Source organism: Podarcis muralis, chromosome 3 (assembly GCF_964188315.1).
Source record: "Podarcis muralis chromosome 3, rPodMur119.hap1.1, whole genome shotgun sequence".
NCBI lineage: Eukaryota > Metazoa > Chordata > Lepidosauria > Squamata > Lacertidae > Podarcis > Podarcis muralis.
In genome coordinates, this window is record NC_135657.1 from 20,606,063 (window position 1) to 20,631,469 (window position 25,407).

General features: G+C 41.8%; 1 protein-coding gene across 2 annotated transcripts in view; it reads left to right on the forward strand.

The window, feature by feature from the left end:
* Nucleotides 1–25,407, forward strand: part of SRBD1 (S1 RNA binding domain 1) — a 176,151-nt gene that overhangs the window by 51,712 nt on the left and 99,032 nt on the right. For both annotated transcript variants that reach the window (XM_028724830.2, XM_028724831.2), the window contains one exon: nucleotides 17,975–18,066. In XM_028724830.2, coding sequence (XP_028580663.2) covers nucleotides 17,975–18,066 — 92 coding nt within the window. The remainder of the gene's footprint in view (nucleotides 1–17,974; nucleotides 18,067–25,407) is intronic.

Here is a 25,407-nt window from a genome sequence, read left to right on the forward strand (position 1 = left end):
ATGTATTGACTGGATCTGCCCAGTCCCATTACTACCTCCCAGCAAACAGCAATATTCTTTATGACAGACGGGGCAGGATTTTTAAAAACCATGCAGTCTGTTATTGGCATACAAATACCGTAAGCGATAGAAGCTCTGTTGGATCATTCTGTTGGCATTTGATAAGCAAAGACAAATAAGGGATGCAAAATCAGATTTGTTTATATTTCTTCATTAAAAAACTTTATAGCCTGCTCTCCGCCCCGACACACACATAGAGTTGCCCAAAGTGGCGTCTAATGAAAAGAAACAAAAGCAGGTATAATCTAACAATTAAAGAACAAATTAGCAAAACTAGACATTAAAACAGGAGCTGAAACACAAAGGAGTAGCACTAATTGTTGATGCATTAAACAGCCACAGAATCAAAAGCTTGTTTAAAAAGGAAAGTTTACAGAGTGTTAGCACAGAAAAAGTCCTCTCACCTGTTGCTTGTAATCCAACAACAAAGCTCGGCTTCAAATTGTAGGTTTCTGCCCAAAACAAGCTGTAGTTAAGCTGTTGAGCAGAGTTTGCATGTAAGGCAAAGCCATGGTTTAATCAACCATGGGTTAGTGTTATGTGCAAACCAGGCCAATATATGTAAATTTTTGTCAAAGTGGAAGTAGTTGTCAAAGAAGTTGATCCATGAATTTGATGGTGTAAATTCCAACCGAACTTGTACCCTTCTCTGGCTTATATGGAATAACATACAAGAATAAGAAAGTTAATGAAATAAAGCCATGTATTCTGCCATATTTTCAATCCCTCGCCTTCTACTCCTGGCCAAGAGCTTTGTTTCACACACCCTGAGCCTTCTGATCATATTTACTTGGAATTTATTTCTATCCATTTAAATGGTGACTTAATTTCCAAGTGAATATGCATACGATTACAGCCCAAGTCTCTCAGAGTATCAACTTTCTCTCTGAGTATCCGGACATCTTGAAGTCGTTATTCTTTTAATTAAAATAAAATGATAGAAGCATTTAATGAAAAGCAAAGCAACCTTATTTTACCATCACAATGAATCTCAAATTATGTGTCAGGCATCCTTGAAGAACAAGGAAGCCAAATTGGATCCCTGCTCTGATTTTTAAACATTGTTAGGGTTTGTATGGGACCAGTGGTCTACTTTAGCCATGTCTGAGGGTTTGCATGCGCCCTCTGCGACTTTTTATTTTAAATCTTATTTTCTTTGGACAGATGGCCTCCATGTCTTACCACACACAGTTTTTAAATCTCCCCAGAGCTTCAAAAGTGCTTTGGTTTGCCATACCCGTTGGCAGCATTGGGCCCTGCTGTTTGATTTACAAACCGGTTGGAAGCTCCACCGAGCAAGTAGAACCAGTTGTGCAGGACTTTGGTTGTGCGACACACTTTCTTGAATGGGAGCAATGTTATACCCATGACATCTTTCCCAAATCTGTACCCATGAGTATTAAAGAAAACTTGATAGCAGCTTCAGGTTCACTTCTTCTACCTTGGGACCATATATGAAGGATTATTTGACTGTTTTCCTGCATAGGCCATTCCAAACATTACATGGCAAGCTAACTTGTCAAAGTTAGCTTCCCCATATGTGCATTAATTAATTTACTTAAAAGGCTTCTGTGCTGCTTTTCAGAACAATGGCCTCACAAAGTGCTTTGCAGTCAAATGCGTCAATAACAAATCCCTTTCCAACATTTTATCAGGCAGCTGTTGCCAATCTAGACTCTTTAATGAGTGTAGAAAGATGCATGGGTTTTGCAACACATACTTGGTTCATTCTTACGTCACCACACTTAATTGAACACCTTAAAAGCAGAATATCTGAACAGGCTCTACACATGCAGAATCTCTGTGAGAATGCCCTATTGTTATAGACTAGTTTGTCATTTATTTCCATTTGTGCATATCAGCTTCCTTGAAGTTTGTCTAGGGCAAAGATGTCTAAATTGTGTCCCTCAATATGTTGCTGAACTACAACTCCGATTAGCCCAGCTCGGATGGCCAGTCACCAGGAATGGTGAACATTGTGGTTCAGAAACGGCAGGAGCCCGTGTGTTATCCACCCCTGATTTATAGAAATAGATGAGCTGACAAAGCGTGGTTTGGTGTGATGTTTGGCCATTCTTACCTCTAGTGGCTGCTTTCTTGTGCCATGGAGATGGGAGTGACCTTGGGGAGCTGAGTGCTGACAGGACAGAAAACAAAAAAACAGGCAAGCATCTCTACACCACGGCTTGCCTGTCATACTCTAGTTGTGATTTGGCTTTTAAACTATGGTTAGCACAAACTATGGGTTGGGATGATGTTTAGTAGAGCCTGGAAGCATAAATGAATTTTCTTTAGCTGGATGATTCATTTGGAAGTGGACTATGGAAGTTCATGTTTATGGTGCTATTTTCAGTAAGGAAAGGGGAGCTTTGTGTCACAATAGCTTTATGACTTAAGACAGAAACTCTATTCTCATGCTGTCAATAGAAAACAATGGGGGACAAATGCAGGTAACTGTCACCTTTTTAATCACAAGACCTGCCATTTCAGGGCTTCACTTTCTGCCACTGACTTGGGATGTGTATTTCTGCTGGGGGATGAATCGCCAGCACCAGCTTTCTTCTGATAACAGCATCTGGCACTAGATTGATTTAACAGACTCTGAGGTTTGCTCTTTTCAGATATGCATTCTTACGGCAGCTACTGTGTAGTTCTGACATGACCACACGCTGCTGTTGTTTTTTCTGCCTCCTAGCACCACGTGTGAAGCTAAAGCTCTTTGACACCTGCCATTTGGACCCTTTTCTTACGGAAAAATGTCATCGTTTTCCGACAAGATGAAGACAGATATCTGATCGTTCTTCTCTTTGCAGAGATGTGCTGAGGGCATGGTTCATAGATGAATGGATAAAGGATTCCAGTGTCACAATTGCACAGTTTGCTACGTTTGGTTTAGTAAGCCAGAGGAAGATGTAGCGCTTTGTATTGGAAGATCCTCTTCCAAATGAAACATAGGAGAGGTTTCATTTTATTAGGCTAAAGTCGTCCTGTTCCACTGATTTTTCTGGGAACCAATTCATCATGAGCATAAAAGTGTGTGCCCTTAGAAGAAGCCAGGACTGGGGGAAGATGTTTTCATAATAATTGCAAAATAGTCAGAATTATGACATGGGGATGTATCCAATGAAGATACCTGGTTTGCACAAGGACTTCAGTTTGCACCATGGAATTTTCCTTCCATCACCTCCACTTCCTGAAAATCTGTTTATAGGTGTGTGTGTTCAGGGAACCCCCAGGACAGAGTGGGGGAGGGGAAGCGAAAGCCCTTGTGTGAACAGGACAACTTGATTGGATGCAACCCCATGTATCCAAATTGTCCCCTACAATTCCCATTGTGTGTTGGGGAAGTTGCCGCAGATCCTTCACCCCCCTCCAGTCAATTATCTTCTGAAGTGCTCCATCCGAAGTCTCTGCGTGAGCACCACACACAGCAGGCATAGAAGACTGCTTGGCAGTTGTCACAGAGTTGCTTTTGTCATATGAAGCAACAGAGATAAATACAGAACCTTAAAAACGATTGCCATTCTTGTTTTAGGGAGCAATTCCAAGCACAGGAAGCTGGTGTATAGTACGCTGACTTAAGTTAAGGTGGCATAAAGCACACCATATCCAGGGTCAGCCAGGGCAGATTGGAGAGGTGAGGCAAGACATGCCTGCAGTGATAGACAACTCCAGAGTCTCTCTCCTGCAATAATCCCCAACACCGCTTTGTTGCTTTGGGAAGAAACAAGTCCAGCCCCTTTAAAAGGTAAAGGGACCCCTGATCGTTAGGTCCAGTTGCGGACGACTCTCGGGTTGCGATGCTCATCTCGCTTTATTGGCCGAGGGAGCTGGTGTACAGCTTCCGGGTCATGTGGCCCTCATGACTAAGCCACTTCTGACAAACCAGAGCAGCGCACGGAAATGCCGTTTACCTTCCCGCCAGCGTGATACCTATTTATCTACTTGCACTTTGACATGCTTTCGAACTGCTAGGTTGGCAGGAGCAGGGACTGAACAATGGGAGCTCACCTTGTCGCGGGGATTCGAACCGCCGACCTTCTGATTGGCAAGCCCTAGGCTCTGTGGTTTATCCCACAGTGCCACCCGCGTCCCCGCAAACGGGCAGACGCTATGAGCTCCTTGAGACCCCAGTGCCAAGCAAAGTGAGTAAGGGGTGTCTAGGAACGTGGCTCCCCTCTGTCGGGCAGCAGGCCACAGCGGATTCTCTGTAGTGACTTGGACACCTCTCTCACAGTACATCTGGCCGGGGAACAAGGACGTGGGCCTTGTGGGAGGATGAGTTCTGTGGGGATGGCAGCTGCCTGTCTTATCTGTGCAGGCACATCTTCCTAGAGCCATGCCTAGACTGGGAGCTGTTCATTGCCACGGTGCTGGGGCTGACAGTGAGAGCAGGGTGGCTGTGGTGGAGAATGAGGTGGTGTTGGGGCTTTTCCTCCCCACCCCTTGGATAGAGCTTGTTTTCTGTCTCCTGGCTGCTTCTGTTGCTGACTGTCCAGAGTGCAGCTGGCAGTGCTGCTGCTATATTCCTTTTTTCCCCTCTTCACTTTAATACATCACAAAAAAGAGAAATAAGAAAATAAACAAATATCCATCACCGCTTGACAACTAAAAACAACAACAACAAAAAAGAAACAATACATTGAATAGTGTTCATGATACTTTGACATAAAAATGGTCTTTTTTTTCTGTAGACCTGACTTCCGGTCTACTTCTTACTTCTATTTCTCATCAATTGTTCACTGCCATATCATAACATATTTTGGTTTTAATATTATTTGTTTTATCAGGTTTCCCCTCAAACTTGAAACTCCTACTGAAGTTATTCAAATCCTGCTACAGAGTTTAAACTGTCATTACTGTTCTTCAAATAAATTTTAAAGACTTCCCATTTTAAAATAAGCACTTCCTTTGATTTATTTTTTATTCTTTCTGATAGATAGTCTAATTCAGCATATTCAAGCATTTTTTTGAGTCCACTCTAATCTAGAAGTGACTTTATCACTTTTCCAGTTTGTCGCAATGAGGACTCTTGCTGCAACTGTGGCGTATAGAAAAATTTCCTTTGCCTTTTTGGGGATATCTGGGTCTGTGATTCCCCAGTAAGTAGGCTTCTGGTTTTTTGTTGAAAGATAATTTAAACATTTTTTCCCAGTTCAGAATGAGCTGCTGCTCTATTCCTGTTGGGGAGAAAAGCTTGGGTGTCGCCATAGAGGCCTCATCCCCCCCCCCCCCCCAATTTCTGGGGTGCAGTCTCTGCTTAGCAAGTGCTCAGCCTGACCGCTGTGTGTGGAATGTGTTCCCTGACTGCAAAATGCCTTTCACCTTAAGGCCCCAGTAGAACTACTCTAGATTAATCACATCCTCATGTACCGTAGCTTGATTGTGCCTTCTGTCTGAGTACTTGGAACTTCACATCTTCTTCCTCCTTGAAACAGTTTCTTTCCTGTGACATGTTGTTGTTTTTTAAAATAGCAAGGCTTACATACCACTTAATCAAATAATTTTCAGTAAAACAGCTCAGTTGGTTAGAGTGTGGTGCTGACAACACCAAGGTTGCAGGTTTGATCCTGCATATTTCTGCATTGCAGGAGGTTGGACTAGATTGGGGGTAGGCAACCTAAGGCCTGTGGGCTGGATCCGGCCCAATCGCCTTCTCAGTCCGGCCCATGGATGGTCCGGGAATCAGCGTGTTTTTACATGAGTAGAATGTGTCCTTTTATTTAAAACGCATCCCTGGGTTATCTGTGGGGCCTGCCTAGTGTTTTTACATGAGTAGAATGTGTGCTTTTATTTAAAATGCATCCCTGGGTTACCTGCCTGGTGTTTTTGCATGAGTAGAATGTGTGGTTTTATTTAAAGTGCATCTCTGGGTTATTTGTGGGGCATAGGAATTCGTTCATTATTATTTTTTTCCAAAATATAGTCCGGCCCACCACATGGTCTGAGGGACGGTGGACCGGCCCACGGCTGAAAAAGGTTGCTGACCCCTGGACTAGCTATTCCTCAGGGTTCCTTCCAACTCTATGATTCTGTGGGAAATAGTGATGAAACAGACATTAAAAATAGTAGGCAAAACAAAGTTTGAAAACATAGATGAAATAATAATAATAGTAATTATTTATTAAACTACTAATCTCTTATCGCCCAAAGGGTCTCCAAGTGACATACATGGAAAATGAATCAATTATACCGTAGAAGAAAATGGGGCATTATATAGCACATTAATATTGCTTTGGGGAAGAAAACACACACATTACGTAGCTGGGTGGGCTTGTCAAAAACAATGCCTAATATTGAAAAAACAGGGTGTTTCAGTGAATAGGTGTTGCCGCATTAAAATATAATTCCTTGCAAGTGTGGCATGAGCATTATGTGGCATTTTTAAAAGTGCCAGTTTCACAGATCAGGTGGTCCTTAAAGTCCCAAGCCGTTAAGGAGTTTATGTACTAATAGAAACACATTGAATTTGACCATGTGAAATTTGGCAGCCAGTTGAAGATCACTGAGCAAAGGTGTAACATGCCAGCAGAGTCTCTTGTCTTATCAGGAGTAATTCTGTACTAACTTCAGTTTCTGGACCATGCATGGAGGCAGGGCAGGATGAATGAATAGCTTATTTGAAGCCCTTAAATATGACTCAGAAATCTGTGCCTCTAATTCCATCTGCGGATATTGATGCTGCCAAGGCACTGTTGTACATTCTCAAGTTTGCATCACTTTTTGTAGTCGGCACTCAAAGGGAACCTGCCAACGCTTTTCAGCTGATGGCCTATCCCTGCATTGTGAGCCAAACATGCTGAACAGAGTGTTTCAAAGGAACCCCCCCCCCCCCCATTTTTGGTCAAGTTTACAGGCTAGTCATTGCTTAGAGCTTTATTAAACAACATGCGTAGTGGTCCACAGTAGATGAATCTGATGGAGTGGGCTGTTGAATGTGGATTTCCATTGTCATGGCTCAGTTCATGTGCCCGGGACATAAAGGCCTAAATCCATCGCACAATTAAGCTTGCTTAAGCCCATTGAAATAAATGGTCTCAAGCACGCCTAATTCTGTGTTGGATTTAGGTCAAATAAATATTATTGTAAGTGGTGAAAGACATATTATTGCAGGAATAATACTGTAGAAGACTGCATGCCATCAAGGGGAAGTGGCGCCACAGTACTTGAAAACTCCACTGGGATGTAGTAGGAGCTTTAGCATAATAGTATTGGTATTTTATTCTACCTATATGCTAGTTTTCACCTTTCTAACTATTGTTTGTGCCCTTTCTTTTTAGCGCTGTTTTGCTGGACCATGTCTAAGCATAGATGAATAACCGATATGATTTTCACCAAATAAAGTTGTAGCTTAGAGAATATCAAAAGTGTATGTCTGATGGGGGAAGGGGAAATACTGTATTATGTTGATGTATTCTCAATTTCTCATGTTTCAGGGTACTGTGATTTCCCTCTCTCTCTCTCTCCCCACCCCCCACTTATAAACATTGTTTTTCATGAACTTTCCCTGACTCCTTTAAATTTATTGAGAAGAGGGGTTTCAATAAGCTCTGTAGAATGTGAGAGAATGATTAAATATGTCAGTATTTGATACATGAGTTATTCCAAAAGATCCTAAGGTTAACAAAATAATAAAATTGGACATAAATCCAACCTTCCTTGAATCGGCTGTCAAATCACGACGCTTTTCTCCCACACAAGTGAAAATACGTGTATTTTTCCATGGCAGGGATTTACCAAGGATGATGGCACATGGCAAGGCTGACAATCCCTGTCTGAGATGCATGATTTTTGAGACATATGCCACCTCTCTTGACCCGTAGCTGGCCTCCAAATGCATTCTCAGGTTTAGCTGCCAAATGGGGACCTGGTGTAAGTGAATGCTGCCCCATTGCCTCTAGGGTCCTTTCTCGCTAGGGCTGGGTTTGGCTCTGGCACTGCGAACTGTCAATCCAACATTCCGCTAACTTAATTGGAGTTGAATTTATTTATTTATCTGAGCGCACATGTGGGCGCGTACAAAAAAAACCCCACGTTTGACTTTGTCAGGAAGAAATTGGCAAGAAATTGCCTTTGAGAAGCATTCGTGGTTTAGAATTATGCACAATTCAGCTGTTGCCATGGGCTGCTGAAAATAGTTCAACTTACTCAGTTCTTAAGTCTATGATGATTAGGTGCCGGCTGTGTTCTTATTGTGTTTTCTTTCTACCCAACTTGTTGGCCTAGCATTGATGCTTTGCTTGGCATGTTTTGAATCCTGATTGTACCTGGTGCATTTTATTGTAAGCACACTGTGTTGCTTCAGTTTATAGTGAAAGGGTTTCTTTATCTTGAATTTTTGGGGAATTCTTCACATTGACAGGCCACAATGTTTGAAATAAGCGCTCGTGTTCTTTCTACTTCCAGTTGACATTTTTTTGAGAACAGGGCTAAAAACCAGGCCTCCTCTTGTATGCGTGCAGAAATACGGTTGCAAATTCATCTCTACTTTTCACTCATCAAACATTATAAGAGCTTCCTTTGACATAACCTTGAAAGTATCTGTTTACAAAATGTTTGTACTGCATTTATGGGGAGAATAATGAACAGTGTTGAACGAGCTAAAGTAGAGATTTAAATCCAGTAGAGGATAGATGGGAGATGACCAGGGCGGAGTTACATTCCATCTGTATTGGCAAACACATGGAATATGCTTCTAGAATTGTGCCACGGCCTACAAGAGCACAAGCGCCACTTAGGAATAAATTAGGAAGGGTTAGTCTTCTCAAGAGCAGAATTAAGCTCCTGACCTCTTGATTGTTGGAGCTTGAGTCTGTTTGATGAAGGTCATGTTGGCTGCATTCTCTAGAGACAGAAGGGCAGACTTGATAAGCACATTGTACTTGATCTGGTGATTTGGCAGTGGGGTGGCGGCAGTGTGTTGAAAAAGTGAAGTGCTGCTTTGTTGAACGGTAACAGAGGAAGGTGGGGTGGTACCATGGACGTATCAGAATTTGTGTATCTGCATGTGGTTTTGCTCTGTCCACCTAATCATGGTAATGTTTTGTTTGTGCTGGGGCGAGGGGAGTAAAGTGAGGAACATGGTAAAATTATGAATGTTGTATGGCCTGAGTAGCTAACCCATAGCCCTCCAGATGTTTCAAAAAGCTTTTTGATAAAGTCCCTCACTAAAGACTCCTAAATAAGCTTAGCAGCTATAGGATAATGGAGAGGCCCTCTTGTGGATCAGGAACTGGTTACACAATAGGAAGCCAAGAGTAGGAAGAAGTGGGAAGTTCTCACAAAGGAGGCATATAATACATGGGTTCCTTCAAGGATCTGTATTGAGTCTGGTCCTTTTTCACTTGTTCATAAATGATCCGCAATTAGCGGTGAGCAGTGGAATGGGCTGGCTGAGTTTGTTTTGGCGAAACCAAATTGTCCAGGGTGATGAAAACAACAAAAAACAGAATTGCGAGGAGCTCCAGAAAGATCTCTGAGATCTCCAAAAGCTGCAGCGCTTCTACATACATACATAGTTTTATAACTTTCCACAGTTCAAACCGTGCTCAAGGCGACTCACAGCGTGAACAAAATGCATAGCTGCGGCATAATTTTAAGTAGTCATAAACAATAAATAAAACATTAAAAATACAAAACCAAACTGAATAATTTCCACATAAATAACAAAGTCTTTAAACAGATACAAAAGCCCAAGAGCAACAGCAGCCACGCTCAACAAGAGTCAGCCACCCTCAACACCCCAGCCCAAGAGTCTTCAGCAGCCTCAGCTTTTGTAGCTGAAATCAGGACCCCCGCCTCTCAGGCCAGGTGGAAAAGACCTTATAAGAAGTAGTGAGGATGGAACCAGGTACCTTCTGCATGTGAAGCAGAAGCAGTTTTGTTGTTGTTTAGTTGTTTAGTCGTGTCCGACTCTTCGTGACCCCATGGACCAGAGCACGCCAGGCACTCCTGTCTTCCACCGCCTCCTGCAGTTTGGTCAAACTCATGCTGGTAGCTTTGAGAACACTGTCCAACCATCTCGTCCTCCGTCGTCCCCTTCTCCTTGTGCCCTCCATCTTTCCCAGCATCAGGGTCTTTTCCAGGGAGTCTTCTCTTCTCATGAGGTGGCCAAAGTATTGGAGCCTCAGCTTCATGATCTGTCCTTCCAGTGAGCACTCAGGGCTGATTTCCTTAAGAATGGATGCGTTTGATCTTCTTGCAGTCCATGGGACTCTCCAGAGTCTCCTCCAGCACCATAATTCAGAAGCATCAATTCTTCGGCGATCAGCCTTCTTTATGGTCCAGCTCTCACTTCCGTACATCACTACTGGAGAAGCGGTTTACCACTGTGCTATGCCCTGCTCCAAAGCTTGCTGTGGTTAAAAAGAAAGATGTAATTAATTACCTTCTCTAACTTTTCATGGTAAACTCAGATGAAACTGCCTAGAGGCTTGGAACTGTGCCACAGGGAGGTAGCTGCTACCCAAGCAGGTCTACTTGAAAGGGCCAGTGTAATAATGTCCTGTAATTCAGAGGACTATGAAGGTGGGGATGTCACCAGTTGTTGGGGCACTCCCAGTTTCAGGTAGGGCATCCACCAGAGCCAGACTAAGACATTTTGGTGCCTGAGGTGAACCACAAAACAACACACACCCCACTGTCAGGTAAGAAGTGGGGAGTGAAGATCTATATTGGGGACAAGGAGGAGGGGATAAACTTCGACATTGGGATCTGCCACCCCTTTTGGATCCTGCCACCTGAGGCTGTCGCCTCACCTTGCTGTATGTGTGGGCTGGCCCTGGCATCCACACCTTAGCATGGATTTTTTAAAAATCCTAATTAGTAAAAATGAGATTCATGCAAAGTACTGGAAAATGTGATCTCTTTCTATAAAGTGTGGATATGTTAATGCCTGTCTTGAGTGCTAATAAAATAGAAAGCTGGTTTGAGTATTGTATGTTGCAGAGCTCCCTGGGCTGGATCCAGAGTTCTCTTCTGCAAATGAAAAGGCCTTGAATGCTTGTAGAAGGGACTGGAATCCAGTAGAGATTCTTGCTGGGGGAAGGGGAGGTGCCGTTTTTCAATGAGGGTCCCTCAGCCCTCCAGAACAGTTCCATGTGATAATCATCCCGGGGGTGGTGGTTTCAGCTTAATAAATCTAACCCTTCCAAAAATAATAATAATTCCAAATGTTCTTGACATGTAATAAAGAGAAAACATGATTAGCTTAATTTTGCATGTATGTGTGTCTGCAGTGTAGTAAAAGAAGTATAATTTATCATTAAGATTTCCCCCGCAGAATTTCCAGCAGTAAGCACAGGCAGTCACCAGATGGTGCTAAAGCAACACATTTAGAGAACTGGCGATGAACATAATGCTATTTGCTACTGTCTGATAAGTTCTGATGATATTTATACCGTTCACGAGGGTTTCCTTGATTTGACTTGCAAAGCAAACAAGTTGCTGAGAATAACCGAGAAAGGAATAATAGTTGGTTGGTGTTCAAGTGAGTTTTATCTGACCACTTTCTGAGTTCCATTTTAGGGGGGGGGGGCGTGCAGGGGAGGAAAGAGAGAAATAGCCTCCTTCCTTCCCTTTTGCTTTCATTATACTTCTCAACAGCATCTATAGCTTTGGCCAACATGTCTGTCGGCCAATGTGCACACCAATTAGCACAGATTTATTTACAGTGGTACCTCGGGTTACAGATGCTTCAGGTTACAGACTCCGCTAATGCAGAAATATTACCTCGGGTTAAGAACTTTGCTTCAGGATGAGAACAGAAATCATGTGGCAGCGGCAGGAGGCCCCATTAGCTAAAGTGGTACCTCAGGTTAAGAACAGTTTCAGGTTAAGAACAGACCTCCAGAATGAATTAAGTTCCTAACCCGAGATACCACTGTATTTGTTTCGTTCCATTTATCAGCTGCTTCCTGCGAAGCGTCTCCAAGTGGATTTAATGATTAATAATAAATGGTTGTACATTTTCCACGTTGGATGGCAGGACTCTGTGCTGTATCCCAAACCGTGGATCTCCCTCCCTACAAGTATGCTTCTGGTAACTTCACTCTGCCGCTTTGGGCAAACACCCCAAAGACACCCCTTTACTCTGATCTTTGACGTCTGAGTTGTATATTTTGTAATTGAACGTTGATTTAAAGCAGGCTTCCTCAACCTCGGCCCTCTAGGTGTTTTGAGACTACAATTCCCATCATCCCTGACCACTGGTCCTGCTAGCTAGGGATCATGGGAGTCTGGAGGGTTGAGGTTGAGGAAGCCTGATTTAAAGCATTTTAATCAGGCTCCCTCAAACTCGGCCATCCTCAACCTGTGGGTCCCCAGATGTTGTTGGACTACAACTCCCATCATCCCTGAGCTCTGGCCTTGCAAGCTAGGGGTGATGGGAGTTGTAGTCCAGCAACATCTGGGGACCCACAGGTTGAGAATGCTGCTCCAGATGTTTTGAGACTACAATTCCCATCATCCCTGACCACTGGTCCTGCTAGCTAGGGATCATGGGAGTTGTAGGCCAAAACCACCTGGAGGGCCGAGGTTGAGGAAGCCTGGTATTTATGTTGTAAGCTAGCCTGGGGCCTTAGGGTGGAGGGTGGGTAATTAAGATCATCACCATCATTTGGTGGTAGCAAACTCCCTACTACTGTATGAAGAAGTTCTTCCACAGCTCCAACCTTGAGGCTCTCCTACTCCACCACAACCACAGTCCAGTTCTGGTAAACGGCCATGACTAGTGTTGGGAGGGTGACTCTCTAACACACCACCTGGTGCCATTTTTTACTGGATAAAATTATTACTGTTTATTTCAATTTACACCCCTCTTCCTTTGGAAGGAGCCCAGGATAATGCAGTTAGGATCTTCAATCACCTATAATTAAACCTTACGTTTTACATATTTATTGCACAAAGCACTTTGCAATCCTCATTGCTTTCATTCTTCTGGGAAAAGTCTCTTCAGCCCCCCCCCCCAATGATTTTCATTGTATGTAACGGCACCTGAGATTAAAAACAGCATGTCCAAGAGAGAATGGTGGACATCTTAGGATCTTTGTATTAGACTATAGGCCATTGCTGTGCAAGAATATGTAAGCTTTTTTGCATACCTAATTGTTCATCAATTAGGACAAATTAATCACTTTGGAGTGAATTCTGTGTGCCGCAGAATATTTTGCATTCTTCACAAATAGGAGTAAAAGGATTTCTCCTTCGCCTGTTTTATATATTTTAATTTTGAGAGGGCAACCAGCTATGAGTAAGATGTACAGAGAGTCCCAAATTCGTGCTCTGTTCCCTCCCCCCCAGTCTTTAAGTAAAGGGGGGAATGAAATAGATTAAAAATCCACATGAGACACGCTGTTTCCCCTATTCTCTTCTTAAATTTATTTAATATCACTGTCTTCCATATATTGAACTTCAAAGAAGAAAATGTATGGACCAAATTAATCCTAGAAACCTGATGACTTTAACTCTGCTCACGCTATCCCCTGAATTTGTTTCTAACAGCGCTCTTAAAATTTCGAGCCATTTGGTACTGCTTATTTATCATTTGTACAGATCTGTTAAAAGTGTGAAGGGCTTTACCTTTATCTCATTCCAGTCATCTGCTGGAACTGTTTACATTTGTACCGATTGAGCCAGGATGATGCACATTGCAGTGAGAGGGCTCTGAGCTTGGAACTTGACGCCAGGAACAGACTATTTTGAGGCCAGGGACAGCCATTATGAGGTTGACTTTTGTTCATATTTATCCTGTGGTTCCCTTCCAAGGAGCTCTGGTCTAGGATCACCCATGAGTTTAACGGCTGTGGAACTAGTCCAACATTCTGTGCAGTCCAGCTCACCAATTATAACCTTATTATTCAGGGATGGCGGGGAATATGTGACTTCAGCCTTCCATGACACTTGATGTGTGGTGCGGACGTTTGTTTTATTATCGTTTAAAGAAGCCGGTTAAATATTGTTTACGCTTAATTAAAAGACAAATGTTTAAAAAGACATTTCTTGTGTGATCGTCACCAAGAATCAAACCTCAAAATCTCCATGCTCTTTGTGGCATTTAATATTCCTCTTCCTTTTGCTTCTGTTCTTTTTCTTCATCCTTCGTGTGGCTCAGAGCCAGTACCTGAAGTGGGAGGAAAAAAAGGAAAGGGACTTCTATTTATTTTTATCCTCCCTTCACCACAAGGTCCCAGGGCGAGTCACAACAGAGTATAATGAAGCATTATGAACAGTTTGAAACAAATTAAAATTATAACTAGAGGTGGGTCCTAAATATTTCTTAAGTGGCAAAGAAGTGTGTCTTCAGTATATTACAAAAGCTGTATAATGAAGGTGCCTGATGCGTCTCTGTGGGGAGTGAATTCCACAATTTTGGGGCTGCCACAGATAAGGCTCTGTTGCAAATTAGACCAGACTCTGTTGCATCCGTTGAAAAGAAGTGGGATACTTTTAGGTTGTCCTTTTGAGCAGACATAGACAGGGTGATGTCTTGCCTTATCCCACCTCATGTCAGACACCGCCCAGAACAACGAGTTCCCCATCTGTGGCTCCTTGTACAGCATACGGTGCATGAAGCATAGCAAAACTGACCAAGAATAAAATATACAAGATTCACCTAATCTGCACAGGCAATCATGCATATGCAGTTCAGAAACAGATAAGATTTTGTAGACTTACTTATTATTTAACAGTGGGTGAAACGTTCGCTATAAACGTGCCCTTCTGTTCATGCTGCCTCCTGTTTCATGAGGGAGTTTTCCAATTTGAGCTGCAATAAGTGTAATTACATCTGGGCTTGTGGGGGGGGGGGTTGATTCTCAAAAAGAATTATAACAGTAGATTTTTCCTTTGGAAAATACCTCCTCAGTAATGCCTTTAATTTTCCTGACAGTTGCATGCAATATTTTGTCCCCACAAAAAGAAGAAAGCACAAACTTTTAAGATAGTATTTTGTGTCTCATATATATTTATGTGCCGTTTCTACTCGTTGTAAGAGATCTTGACATACAGGCAGGGAAATCACTTTACTGTATCTGTAAATTTTTAAATACATTGTACGCTTTGCTTGAGAGCATACTCCATTTGTATCTGATATCATTTAAGTGTTTTTTGCATATGTAAAAAAGGCATGCAAATCTTGCAAATGCGTTTTTCCACAGAAGTGCTTCTCCCCTTTTCTGACTCTGTTATTTTCTTTACTTTTAAGCAATTTATTTCTCCAATATCCTTTATTTAGAAGAGGGTAGCTTTCCTTGTGCTGTTCAGCAAGGTTAGCTCCAGGAGCAAAATAATCAGTGTTCACTGATCTAATAAATTATTTAAAATATTCATGGTTGAAAATCAATAAGATACCGGTTATCTTTGGAGACCTGTTAAGTTGCTTTTTATGTCATTAATGAATAAATAAAAATTACTTCCAGACGACGGTCTTGAGAAAATCCAGGCATCGTGTCATTGTGTAGATTTCCGATCCTATTCTTATGCTACTGTGAAGTAAAATGTGTTTAACTTGGACGGTATTTTAACGTGGTTTATTTAAGAGACAAAATACACATTTGAAAATGTTTGCAGTCGTGTCCAAGTATAATTGACAAGAGTCTTGAGATAAATTACTAGGGAGGCAATTCCTCTTGTGCGTCCTAAGGAATATGATTGAAAACTTTTCTCTGCAAAACTTTTGGCATTATTGCCTGACCTCAGTCAAGTCTATATATACACACTGAATTTCAGCTAGAATAAGTAACCAGCAGTTTTAGCAATCTGGAGCATTTTCAAATGAGACTCCAAAAACTCATTTTTGTCTGGGAAAGTGTTGCTTGTAAATGCCATTAATGATGAATGGAATGCTGAAAAACGACTTTTTGAAACAGAATAAATATGTTTCAATTTGGGCTTTTCTTTTGTATTGGAGTCTTGAAAATGTTAGAGAAGTGATTTAAAAGCAAATTCGCTTCTAAGAAAACTAACCATCCACCTACTACTAAAGTTAATTCTCCCCTTCCCTCCCTCTCCATTTTTCAAACCTGTGAATCAGAGGAGGAGACTTGCATTCTCAAGTTGCGTTGTTAGCGATCTGTGTTATAATTCAGAGCATTTCGAAGGTGTGTTAATTGGCCTGGTTCCTGCCTGCCTGCCTGCCTTTCCGGCCAGGTACACCCATGTAATACGTCCATCCTAAAGCTAGTAGAGTTACCCACACATTTGATGTTGGGGTGGGGCTCTTGATCATTATTTACTTACTTCTCAAAGCTTCCTTCTCCACAAGTGATTTCTTGGCAACTTCCGCAGCTGTATGGAACTCGGACTTTGAATATATGAATAAAATTGAGCCCAATTGCCTCTGACCTGTAGATCTTTAAAGGGACTGGTTCTCTGCTACGAACAGAAATCTCATTGTCTCTCTCAATGTATTCAGTTGGAGGTTTTCGGTAGTAGGTGGGAACGAGTTCGTTTTCTGCCAGCCGGTCCTCCCCTCAAGATTTCTCCGTTGGCCTGGTTCAAATACGATACAGCCTTGATCGCTATTTCAGTTCACCTTCATATCTCATTCTGATTCAGACTTTGGGGACATTTGAAGTGTGCCTAAGCAAAGGAAAGGTGATACTTCTGCCTTTGGGGGACTGGCAACTTCAGGTTTTAAAGCTGGCCTTGTATGTGATGTTGTGATGCTGGTACTTTTTAGAGAAGACAGCTGTGGGTGCGGATGCGGGAGAACCCTGGTGCTCTCTGTTAAGTCAGGATAGGAACAAAAATGATAGGTTTTATTCCAATGTTGCAAGCTGGTTTTGTGCTTTAGGAATGCAGAAAAATGCATGTATAGGAGTGTGTGAGAGAGGGAGGGGTAAGTAGCCCCACACTGAACTGGTGTGTGTGTTATTTTTGCATTTGAATGACAACTGACTCAAAGAAGAAAATTTCCAGGGCCACTTTTCATAATACACAGAACCATGTACAAATATTAATTAAGTGCAAAATAAAAAGGAGATAATTATGTGTCTGCTGTTTCACAGAAATGTGTAATAAATCAGTGTGCCCATCAAATGCACCTGGACTCTGAAGAGAAGTAGCTGACATTATATATTTTGCTTTATTTAGTAAAGCTGCTTTCGAGATTCGGGGGCGGGGGGGGGAGAAAAAAAGACTGTTGACAACACTCCAGTCAGCTGTAATTTCCGATTTATAATTTTAGAAAAAATATGTTACAATTAGGAACAGAGTGGTTCTAGTTCTGGTGGGCGGGCCGTGTTATGTCTCGTTACTTGTGTTATCTTAGCTTTTTATAAAATGTGCGCTAAATAAAGTTTATAGTGGAAAGAAAGAAAAATAGTTTTAGCAATTAGTGATTTCCAGTTTTGCAAAGTTCTTTACAACTCTATATCTCATTCAGTTGCATATGCAGATGCTTTTATGAGAGATACACACATTTTTATATGTGTTCAGAATGCTTTTTGTGAAATAATAATTGGTGTGAGGAGTACAAAGCCCAGTGTAAAAGATAGGATGCAGTCTTTCACAAGCTCTGTTGAAAACAGTGGAGCGTGTTCGTATGTAAACAGCCTAAGATGGAGAAGGGAGATACAATTTTCAGATGGGAGGGGGAACAAAAATAAGAATCCAACAGCACTTTTTCATTTACCTGTGACATATTGAAATCTAAGGAAAAGATGGCATGGGTGAAAGGTGATGTGGAATATTACAGCTCCTAAATTTTTGAAATAAATCTCTTATATTTCAGTTCAAGAACGTATGTTTAGGATCACAGCCCAAGATCACACAAAACTGTACTTTCATATAATGCATGATGCAGATTTTACAAGCGTTGAGCCTGTATCATTATATTTTGTGTACCCATTATTAAGATTTTTTTAAAATGTATTTTGTGTTGCAAGGTTTTAATGATTTGCTTTCTGTTCTGCAGCATTACCAACGAAGCGGGAGCCTCAATATACAGTGTTAGTCCAGAAGCTACCAAGGAGATGCCTGATTTAGATCCTAACCTACGAAGTGCAGGTAATTATTGGCTACTTCAGTATTTTCATGACACTCATAATGTATATCTATGTACAACCACTTAAATAAGAGAAGATAATATTACTGTTGCCACCCTTAACTCTTTATGAATTTCCTTTCTTATTTCTTTTCATCATCCTTGAAACAAATTATAAATTGAGAACTCTACTTGCTGCAAATATGTAAATACTGTGATGACCTACTTGTTGCCTAGGATTGAGCCATATAATTGGGATTCATGTCTCCCTCATATTTACATGATAGGAAACCAGCAGATTTTTTTGTTTATTTAATGCCATATGTAGTATACTTACTGCCACGGGCATGTGACATATCGACTAATATATCTAATATGCTTGAAAAGGCTGTATCTTGATAATTTGGTATCTGCTTCTTAGGCAGAAATAGTTCCAATAGGGAAATTAAACGAGGAATAACTGAATGTGATAGCTTTTACATAAGTTATCTCTCTCTGGTTGTATTCGGGCATAAGATTAAACCTTGGTTTAACACTACAGAAATGTACTCATCTTCCTCATGCTCACTTATTCACCCTGCGTGTCTATCTTCTTGTCTTACGTGGCCAAGAGGAAGAATTTAGAAACTTCAAATAACCACAATATCTTGTTTCATCTGAACTGGAGATTGTGGTTAAATGCTAACTATGGTTAATTTCAAAAGAAGCCAACTTCAAACCATGGGTTATGAAGCCAGCTTGTTGAAATTAACTATAGTTAGTGTTTAACCACAAGCCCAGTTAGGACTAAATGACAAACAGAGTTCATTAAAAGCAAAATATTCCAAATGCTTCCTCTTGTCTCTTGTGAATAGGTGGGAGGAGCTCACTCACGTAGTGCTAAACCGTGGTTTAGTGTTACGTCCAAACACATTCTCCCTGGATAAAGAAACCTGTTTCTCATTGCAGGGGGTATAAAAATTGCAAAGGTACTTCCAGAAGTTATAGGATATTGGTAAACACATTTTTTTTTCTAAAAAGGGGACATTTTACCCTTCCATCATAACAGTGGCCAGCATAAAACAAGCCCAGACACAGATGGACTGTGGGAGTTGCAAGCCATCTCAGCTAGGCATACTGAGTGCTTTATACTGGCTGTATGTGGGAATGTCTCATTAACAATAATTTAACAGTCTTTGTAAAGGGAAAGTGGTGGTTTCCAGTGGTGACCTGAAACATATCTGTACTTGCATAACACAAACTATGTTTACTGCTAGTGATGTTTGAAGAACTTAATTTCTATGAATATTGATGCAAATTGACCAAATCTGCACTTCCCAGATTAGTGTGCAGAACAGGATAATGCTATCCTTTGAATTTTTCATTTCCCCAAATTTTTTTGATACACTTTTGGGCTAAAAAAGTAAAGTACCAAAATGCATTGAAATGCATATTTTAGAATAAAATACATCCAGAAGTGTGAGCATTGAGCTACAATATGTTCTTTAACGTGAATTTGTGATAAATGCATATTATTATTATTGATTATTCGATTTACATACCACCCTTCATCAAAAGATCTCAGATTTAAATATGAGATTTAAATATGAACTTTCCTTTTTGTGTGGTTTTCTTAAAATAATAATAATTAAAAAAACAGGTTAATGCAGAAGCTGGACTTTGCAGACTTAGGTAAGAACACTTAGAAAATTGATTCAGACTAGAAATTAACTGATCTGTCCATTCTTGAGTACTAGAGCTGAAAAATGTAATAATAATTTTGGGAACTTTTGGCTTTTCACAGGTTTAATTTTGTGTCCTTTATAATACCTTTAGATTGTTTCTAAACCAAACAAATACTTAGAACACAAAAAGTTAATCTATATATTTTTAACGTTAATACCGTCAAATAGGTTCATCTGTAGTTCCTGCTTATCTTTTATTTCTGATTTCTCTCCTCATCAGACTTCGTGCTTCTCATTCATCGCTTGCCAGAATCTATCATGTTTCTTCCTCTGTCTCACATCTCTGTGCTTTTTCCTTTAATTTCTCCTTATCTATAGAAACATTTACCAGCCAATATTTATTCAATAAATTCTTCTCTTTTTTTAGAAACCCTAACTCTTAACTTTCCTTTAATTGAACTGCAATGTCCACTCTATTTTATTGAAAGATTTTGCTTCCATCTCCTCCAGTTGTGAGTTTCAATTCCATGTTATTTTGACTATCTTGCTCTTTTCTGAAGTAGGCAGGACCTTTGCTGTTTGTTTAGCACCCAGAATCTTCAAAAATCAATACTGTATTTCCTCAAAAATTGAAATGTGCAGAGTGTTTTGTCAAGCGGGTGGGGGGCAAAATATGAATAAATAGCAACTGCACATGTGCAAAGCTTGGCAGGTTGCAATTCAAGGATGAGTTCACATGACCAGCTACGGTCTGGTTTGGAGAGCCACGTAGAATGTAGTCCTGCAACCATATCGATAGAAGGAATGACTGTCGCTCTTGCTGTGATAGTTCCTGAGGTGATGGTTGAGAACCTCCAGCTCTGTTCATCCATCCCCTCCCTTAGTAGTAGTAGTAGTAGTAGTAGTAATAATAATAATAATAATAATAATAATAATAATAAATAGTAAGGTAAAAGTAAAGGGACCCCTGACCATTAGGTCCAGTCGTGGATGACTCTGGCGTTGCGGCGCTCATCTCACTTTACTGGCCGAGGGAGCCGGCGTACAGCTTCCGGGTCATGTGGTCAGCATGACTAAGCCACTTCTGGCGAACCAGAGCAGCACACGGAAACACTGTTTACCTTCCCGCTGGAGTGGTACCTATTTATCTACCTGCACTTCATGCTTTCAAACTGCTAGGTTGGCAGGAGCAGGGACCGAGCAACGGGTGCTCACCCAGTCGCGGGGATTCAAACCGCCGACCTTCTGATCGGCAAACCCTAGGCTCAGTAGTTTAGACCACAGCGCCATCCACATCCCTATAATAATAATATTAATATGTAATTAATTAATTAATTAATTAAGTAAGTAAGTAAGTAATAATAAGTTATTATTTATGTCCCGCCCATGTGGCTGGGTTTTCCCAGCCACTCTGGGCGGCTCCCACCAGAACATTAAAAACACAATAAAAGATCAAACATTAAAAACTTCCCTTAACAGGACTGCCTTCAGATTTCTCCTAAAAGTCAGATAGTTGTTTATTTCCTTAACATCTGATGGAAGGGAGTTCCACAGGGAGGGCATCACTACTGAGAAGGCCGTCTTGCTTCTACTGCCTACTGCTACCGTCAGCTCTCCTGACCTGTGGGCACAGGGCACTCTTCAGAAAGACCATTCTCTATGCTTCCTTCTCCAGTTTTCGGGGAGGAAGGACAAACTTATTCCTTACCTCCTTCACTTTGCTAGGACCCATGAGTTGCAACCAGCTAAGCCCAGGATGGGGGAGCCTTCAGCTTGTTAACCTAATCACCGTGTTTTTCGCTCTATAGGACGCACCCGACCATAAGACGCACCTAGTTTTAGAGGGGGAGAACAAGAAAAAAAAAATCTCTTCCTCTCTGAGTAGCGCTGTTTCAGCAAAGCGGCAGGAGAAACGGAGCCCCTTCCATTTCTCCTCCCGCTTCGCTATAGGGGCGCTGCGCAGAGAGGGAAAGCTGCACAGCGCCTCTCCAGTGAAGCTCACGCTGCGCTCCGGAGGCTTTGCGTTGCTTTCGCTGAAGCCATGGAGCCTGCATTCGCCCCATAAGACGCGCACACATCTCCCCTTAATTTTTGGAGGGGGAAAAGTGCGTCTTATAGAGCAAAAAATACAGTAGACCTTGTACAGGTCCTGCTTTGGCCTGTGAGGCCATTTCCCCAAAGCATACCTACTTGGTGCTATATGTGCCTAATTATAGTGCACGGTCAGGAGCCTCATTTGTTCACTGAAAAAGGAGACTTGCTCTCACCTCTGGTCAGCTGTCTGTCTGTGAGAGCAAGCCTTACAGAGTTTCTACAGGGAACCCCATAGGGCAACTGACGCCTTCAGAAAGTGGAGCTTGGACTCGGCACCTATCCAATGATAGGTGGTCAATTCAAGTCCTCTGGGATTGGCTTTGCTACTTCATTCCCCAGTCCAAAGCCTACACAATCAGACTCAAAGCAGACTCTCTGAAATTGATGGGCCTACGTTATACCCATTGGTCTACTCTGAGCAGGACTTCGTTGGATTCAGCCTCGTGACTCCAGGTTGAAGCAGCATGCTCTCACCATGTCAGACATTACACTTTGCTCTCTCTCCCAGCGGCTGCAAATATTCAAGGCAAAAGGTAGATGGACAGAGTTGAACAAGCATCTCAAAAATGGCACCAGCCAATCCGGCCCCTTGTAGCCTCAGGTGGCAGAAGTAGAACTGGTGGCAGCACTTGGGGGGCTCCATAAGGGCTGAACACACACACACACACACACACACACACACACACACACACACACGAGGCCTGTAATTTCTTGCTCTCTGCAAGAATGCAATTTCTAGTTACAAATTTCATCATTACATTTGCAGACAAATGTTGATTTGAAAAAGCCCTGAACCTAATACTATATGCAAGTAATAATAGAATCTGTTCAAGTTGCTTGGAAGCCTATAATGAATAAAATGTTCATACATAATTAGGGGGGCCTTAAATGCCTGCCTCTCAGGAGAAGTGACAGCACTTGGCTGGTCATCATGTAGGTTTAGCGAGATGTCTAGTCTGGTGAGATTAGTTTCTGTGGTGATTTTGTTTCCCCCCCCTTGTTTACTGGATCTCCATTTTGGTTTGGTAGGCCACGAGGTCACACTTAAATCAAGGAAATCTGACTTTTTCTCTTTTCGTTTTAATTGTGTTAATCGACGTCAAGTTCTGTGCCGGCGTGATTTAGTTCAGTACATTGAAACAACGACAGCAGCTGACAGCTGCATGATGAAGTGTGACATTTGGAATTAAAATAAAAGGTTTTGCAGGCGTTGCACAAGATAGCTGTGATCCTAACCCGGTTTGCCACTTTAGCATTTCACTCAGTACAAAATAAGATAGTGAGGAACAAGGGAGAATTAATCTGACAAAATAAAGTGAAGAGACCTGTATCTGCTAATAAAGAGTAGTTATATAAACTGTTTGGTAGCCTTTTTAGATCTATCTGTTTCTGATTCTGACAATCTATAATTCTGATTCCGATGATCTGTAATCTCTATTAAAAGCCGCCTCTGCTTTTGTTCAGCATATCATATTTTTTTTTTAATGAAACCCACCAAAATCCAATTGTCTCAGCAAAAGGGCAAAGGGTTCTTTGTTGATTGGTTCATTGGCTGCTGTATATTTCAGCCAAATAATATTGCTCTTATTGCTATTTTGAATGTAAGGAGCTGATGCAGAGAGATAGTGCATCGCCCCAGGTCAATTCAGATAGCGGGTGATGGCCTACATTGGTCCACGTAGCCTAGTAATGGTCTGGAGCAATTGGCAACATTTATTCAGATGGGTGGATTCCTTCCGCCTCCGGGGGGGAGGCACCCTGCCTCAAATATTTTTTATTGGGGGGGGGGTGGCAAGGGGCCTCCGCCCCTAGGAGTTGGCTCCTATGGGTTGAGCATTGTATGACTCCTCTTCAACATGTTGCAATAGCTTCACTGTTCAGCATAGTCTTCTGGGTTATGCAAATCAATTCCATTCAAATATATATTTCTGCTTCTAGCATAGGCACAAGAACCCTTGACCCTCAGCACAACTGATGCTAAGGCTGCAGTCCTGGCGACCATTGAGTAGGGAGTAGGTCCCATCAATTTTAGAGATATGTTTTTGTGTAAACATACTTAGTCCTGCATGAGAAAGTGTTAAATATATTTATCTATCTGCAAGACCAGATTAGATCATGGGCTGAGTGGATTGCAACCCAGGGCCCGCTGTCTCAAGAGGCCACTAGTGTTCTAGGCCACCTTCAAAATATGATGTGTGTATAATTCTTACAGCGCAGGTGTGTTTGCCTGTTTCTGCTGTGCCTTACCTATATAGTAAAGGTAAAGGGACCCTGACCATTAGGTCCAGTCATGGCCGACTCTGGGGTTGTGGCGCTCATCTCGCTTTATTGGCCAAGGGAGCCAGCATACAGCTTCCGGGTCATGTGGCTAGCATGACTAAGCCACTTCTGGCAAACCAGAGCAGCGCACGGAAACGCCGTTTACCTTCCCGCCGGAGTGGTACCTATTTATCTACTTGCACTTTGACGTGCTTTTGAACTGCTAGGTTGGCAGAAGCTGGGACCCAGCAATGGGAGCTCACCCCATCACGGGGATTCGAACCACCGACCTTCTGATCAGCAAGTCCTAAGCTCTGTAGTTTAACCCACAGTGCCACCCGTGTCCTACCTATATAGAAACCTATATTATAAAACACTTGAGCAACGTATTCTCCAAATGGGTGCACAGATAAAATTATAGATAAAATGCAGCTAAAATACAGAATCAGAAGAAAAACAGATATTCATAAAGTTGCCTGCATTAAAGCGAAGATTAAAAAAAACCACCTTAAATTTTGTGTCTGCGTAGGATTGCCAAAACTAAAAAAAGTTTTCAGTACTGCGTGTACCTGCCTAGTGCCAAGAGGCAGGTAGTTACAAAACATGGGTGCTGCTTCACTAAAGGAATGAGTCCTTGCAAATGCAGAATGGCAGGTGACACTCATCAAAAACATTGAGTAGTCAAATTATGAGCTATTAAGCAATATGTATGCAGGCAGGTGTGAAGCAGGCTCCTTAGAGTTGAATCACTAAGATTTTCTGTCCAGCGCTTTTGCTTGAGACTGAGCATACATAAAATTCCTTAGAGATGTTCATTATTTAGCACAAATTCTATTCATTTGGCATTTTGTAGAGCACTGGAAGCAAAGAGGACAAGTCCTCTGCCCCGAGGAGCTTGCAGTCTACATTTTGATAGATGAAGAGCTGGGAAAGGGAAGGGAGGAAAGGGGGAGCCAAGGACTTCAGTGAGCGATGGTAGGCAACTGCGGCTTGATGGATGACTATTTCAGTACAGTGTGTATCCCAAATGTTTTTGTTCACAGATTTGTAGACTTCTGAAAAAGAATGAAATCTCCCACTAATATGAAATCGCACAGATGAGTGTGTCATAATCCAGAGCAGCTGTTTGAGAGAAGGAGGGAAAGGAATTCCCTCCCCTCTATTGCTTCTGTGTTGCCTTACAAAAAACCTTGACCAGCACATTTCTTCCAGATGCTGGAGAAAAACTGGTGATTCTTAATGGCTACTACTTAGAAGCAAAATCAGTTGATTCCTACGTGGAAGCAGTTTTACCCACCCTTAAGAATAGAAATGAGACAAGACAGACTTGATTGACTGTTTTTCAGG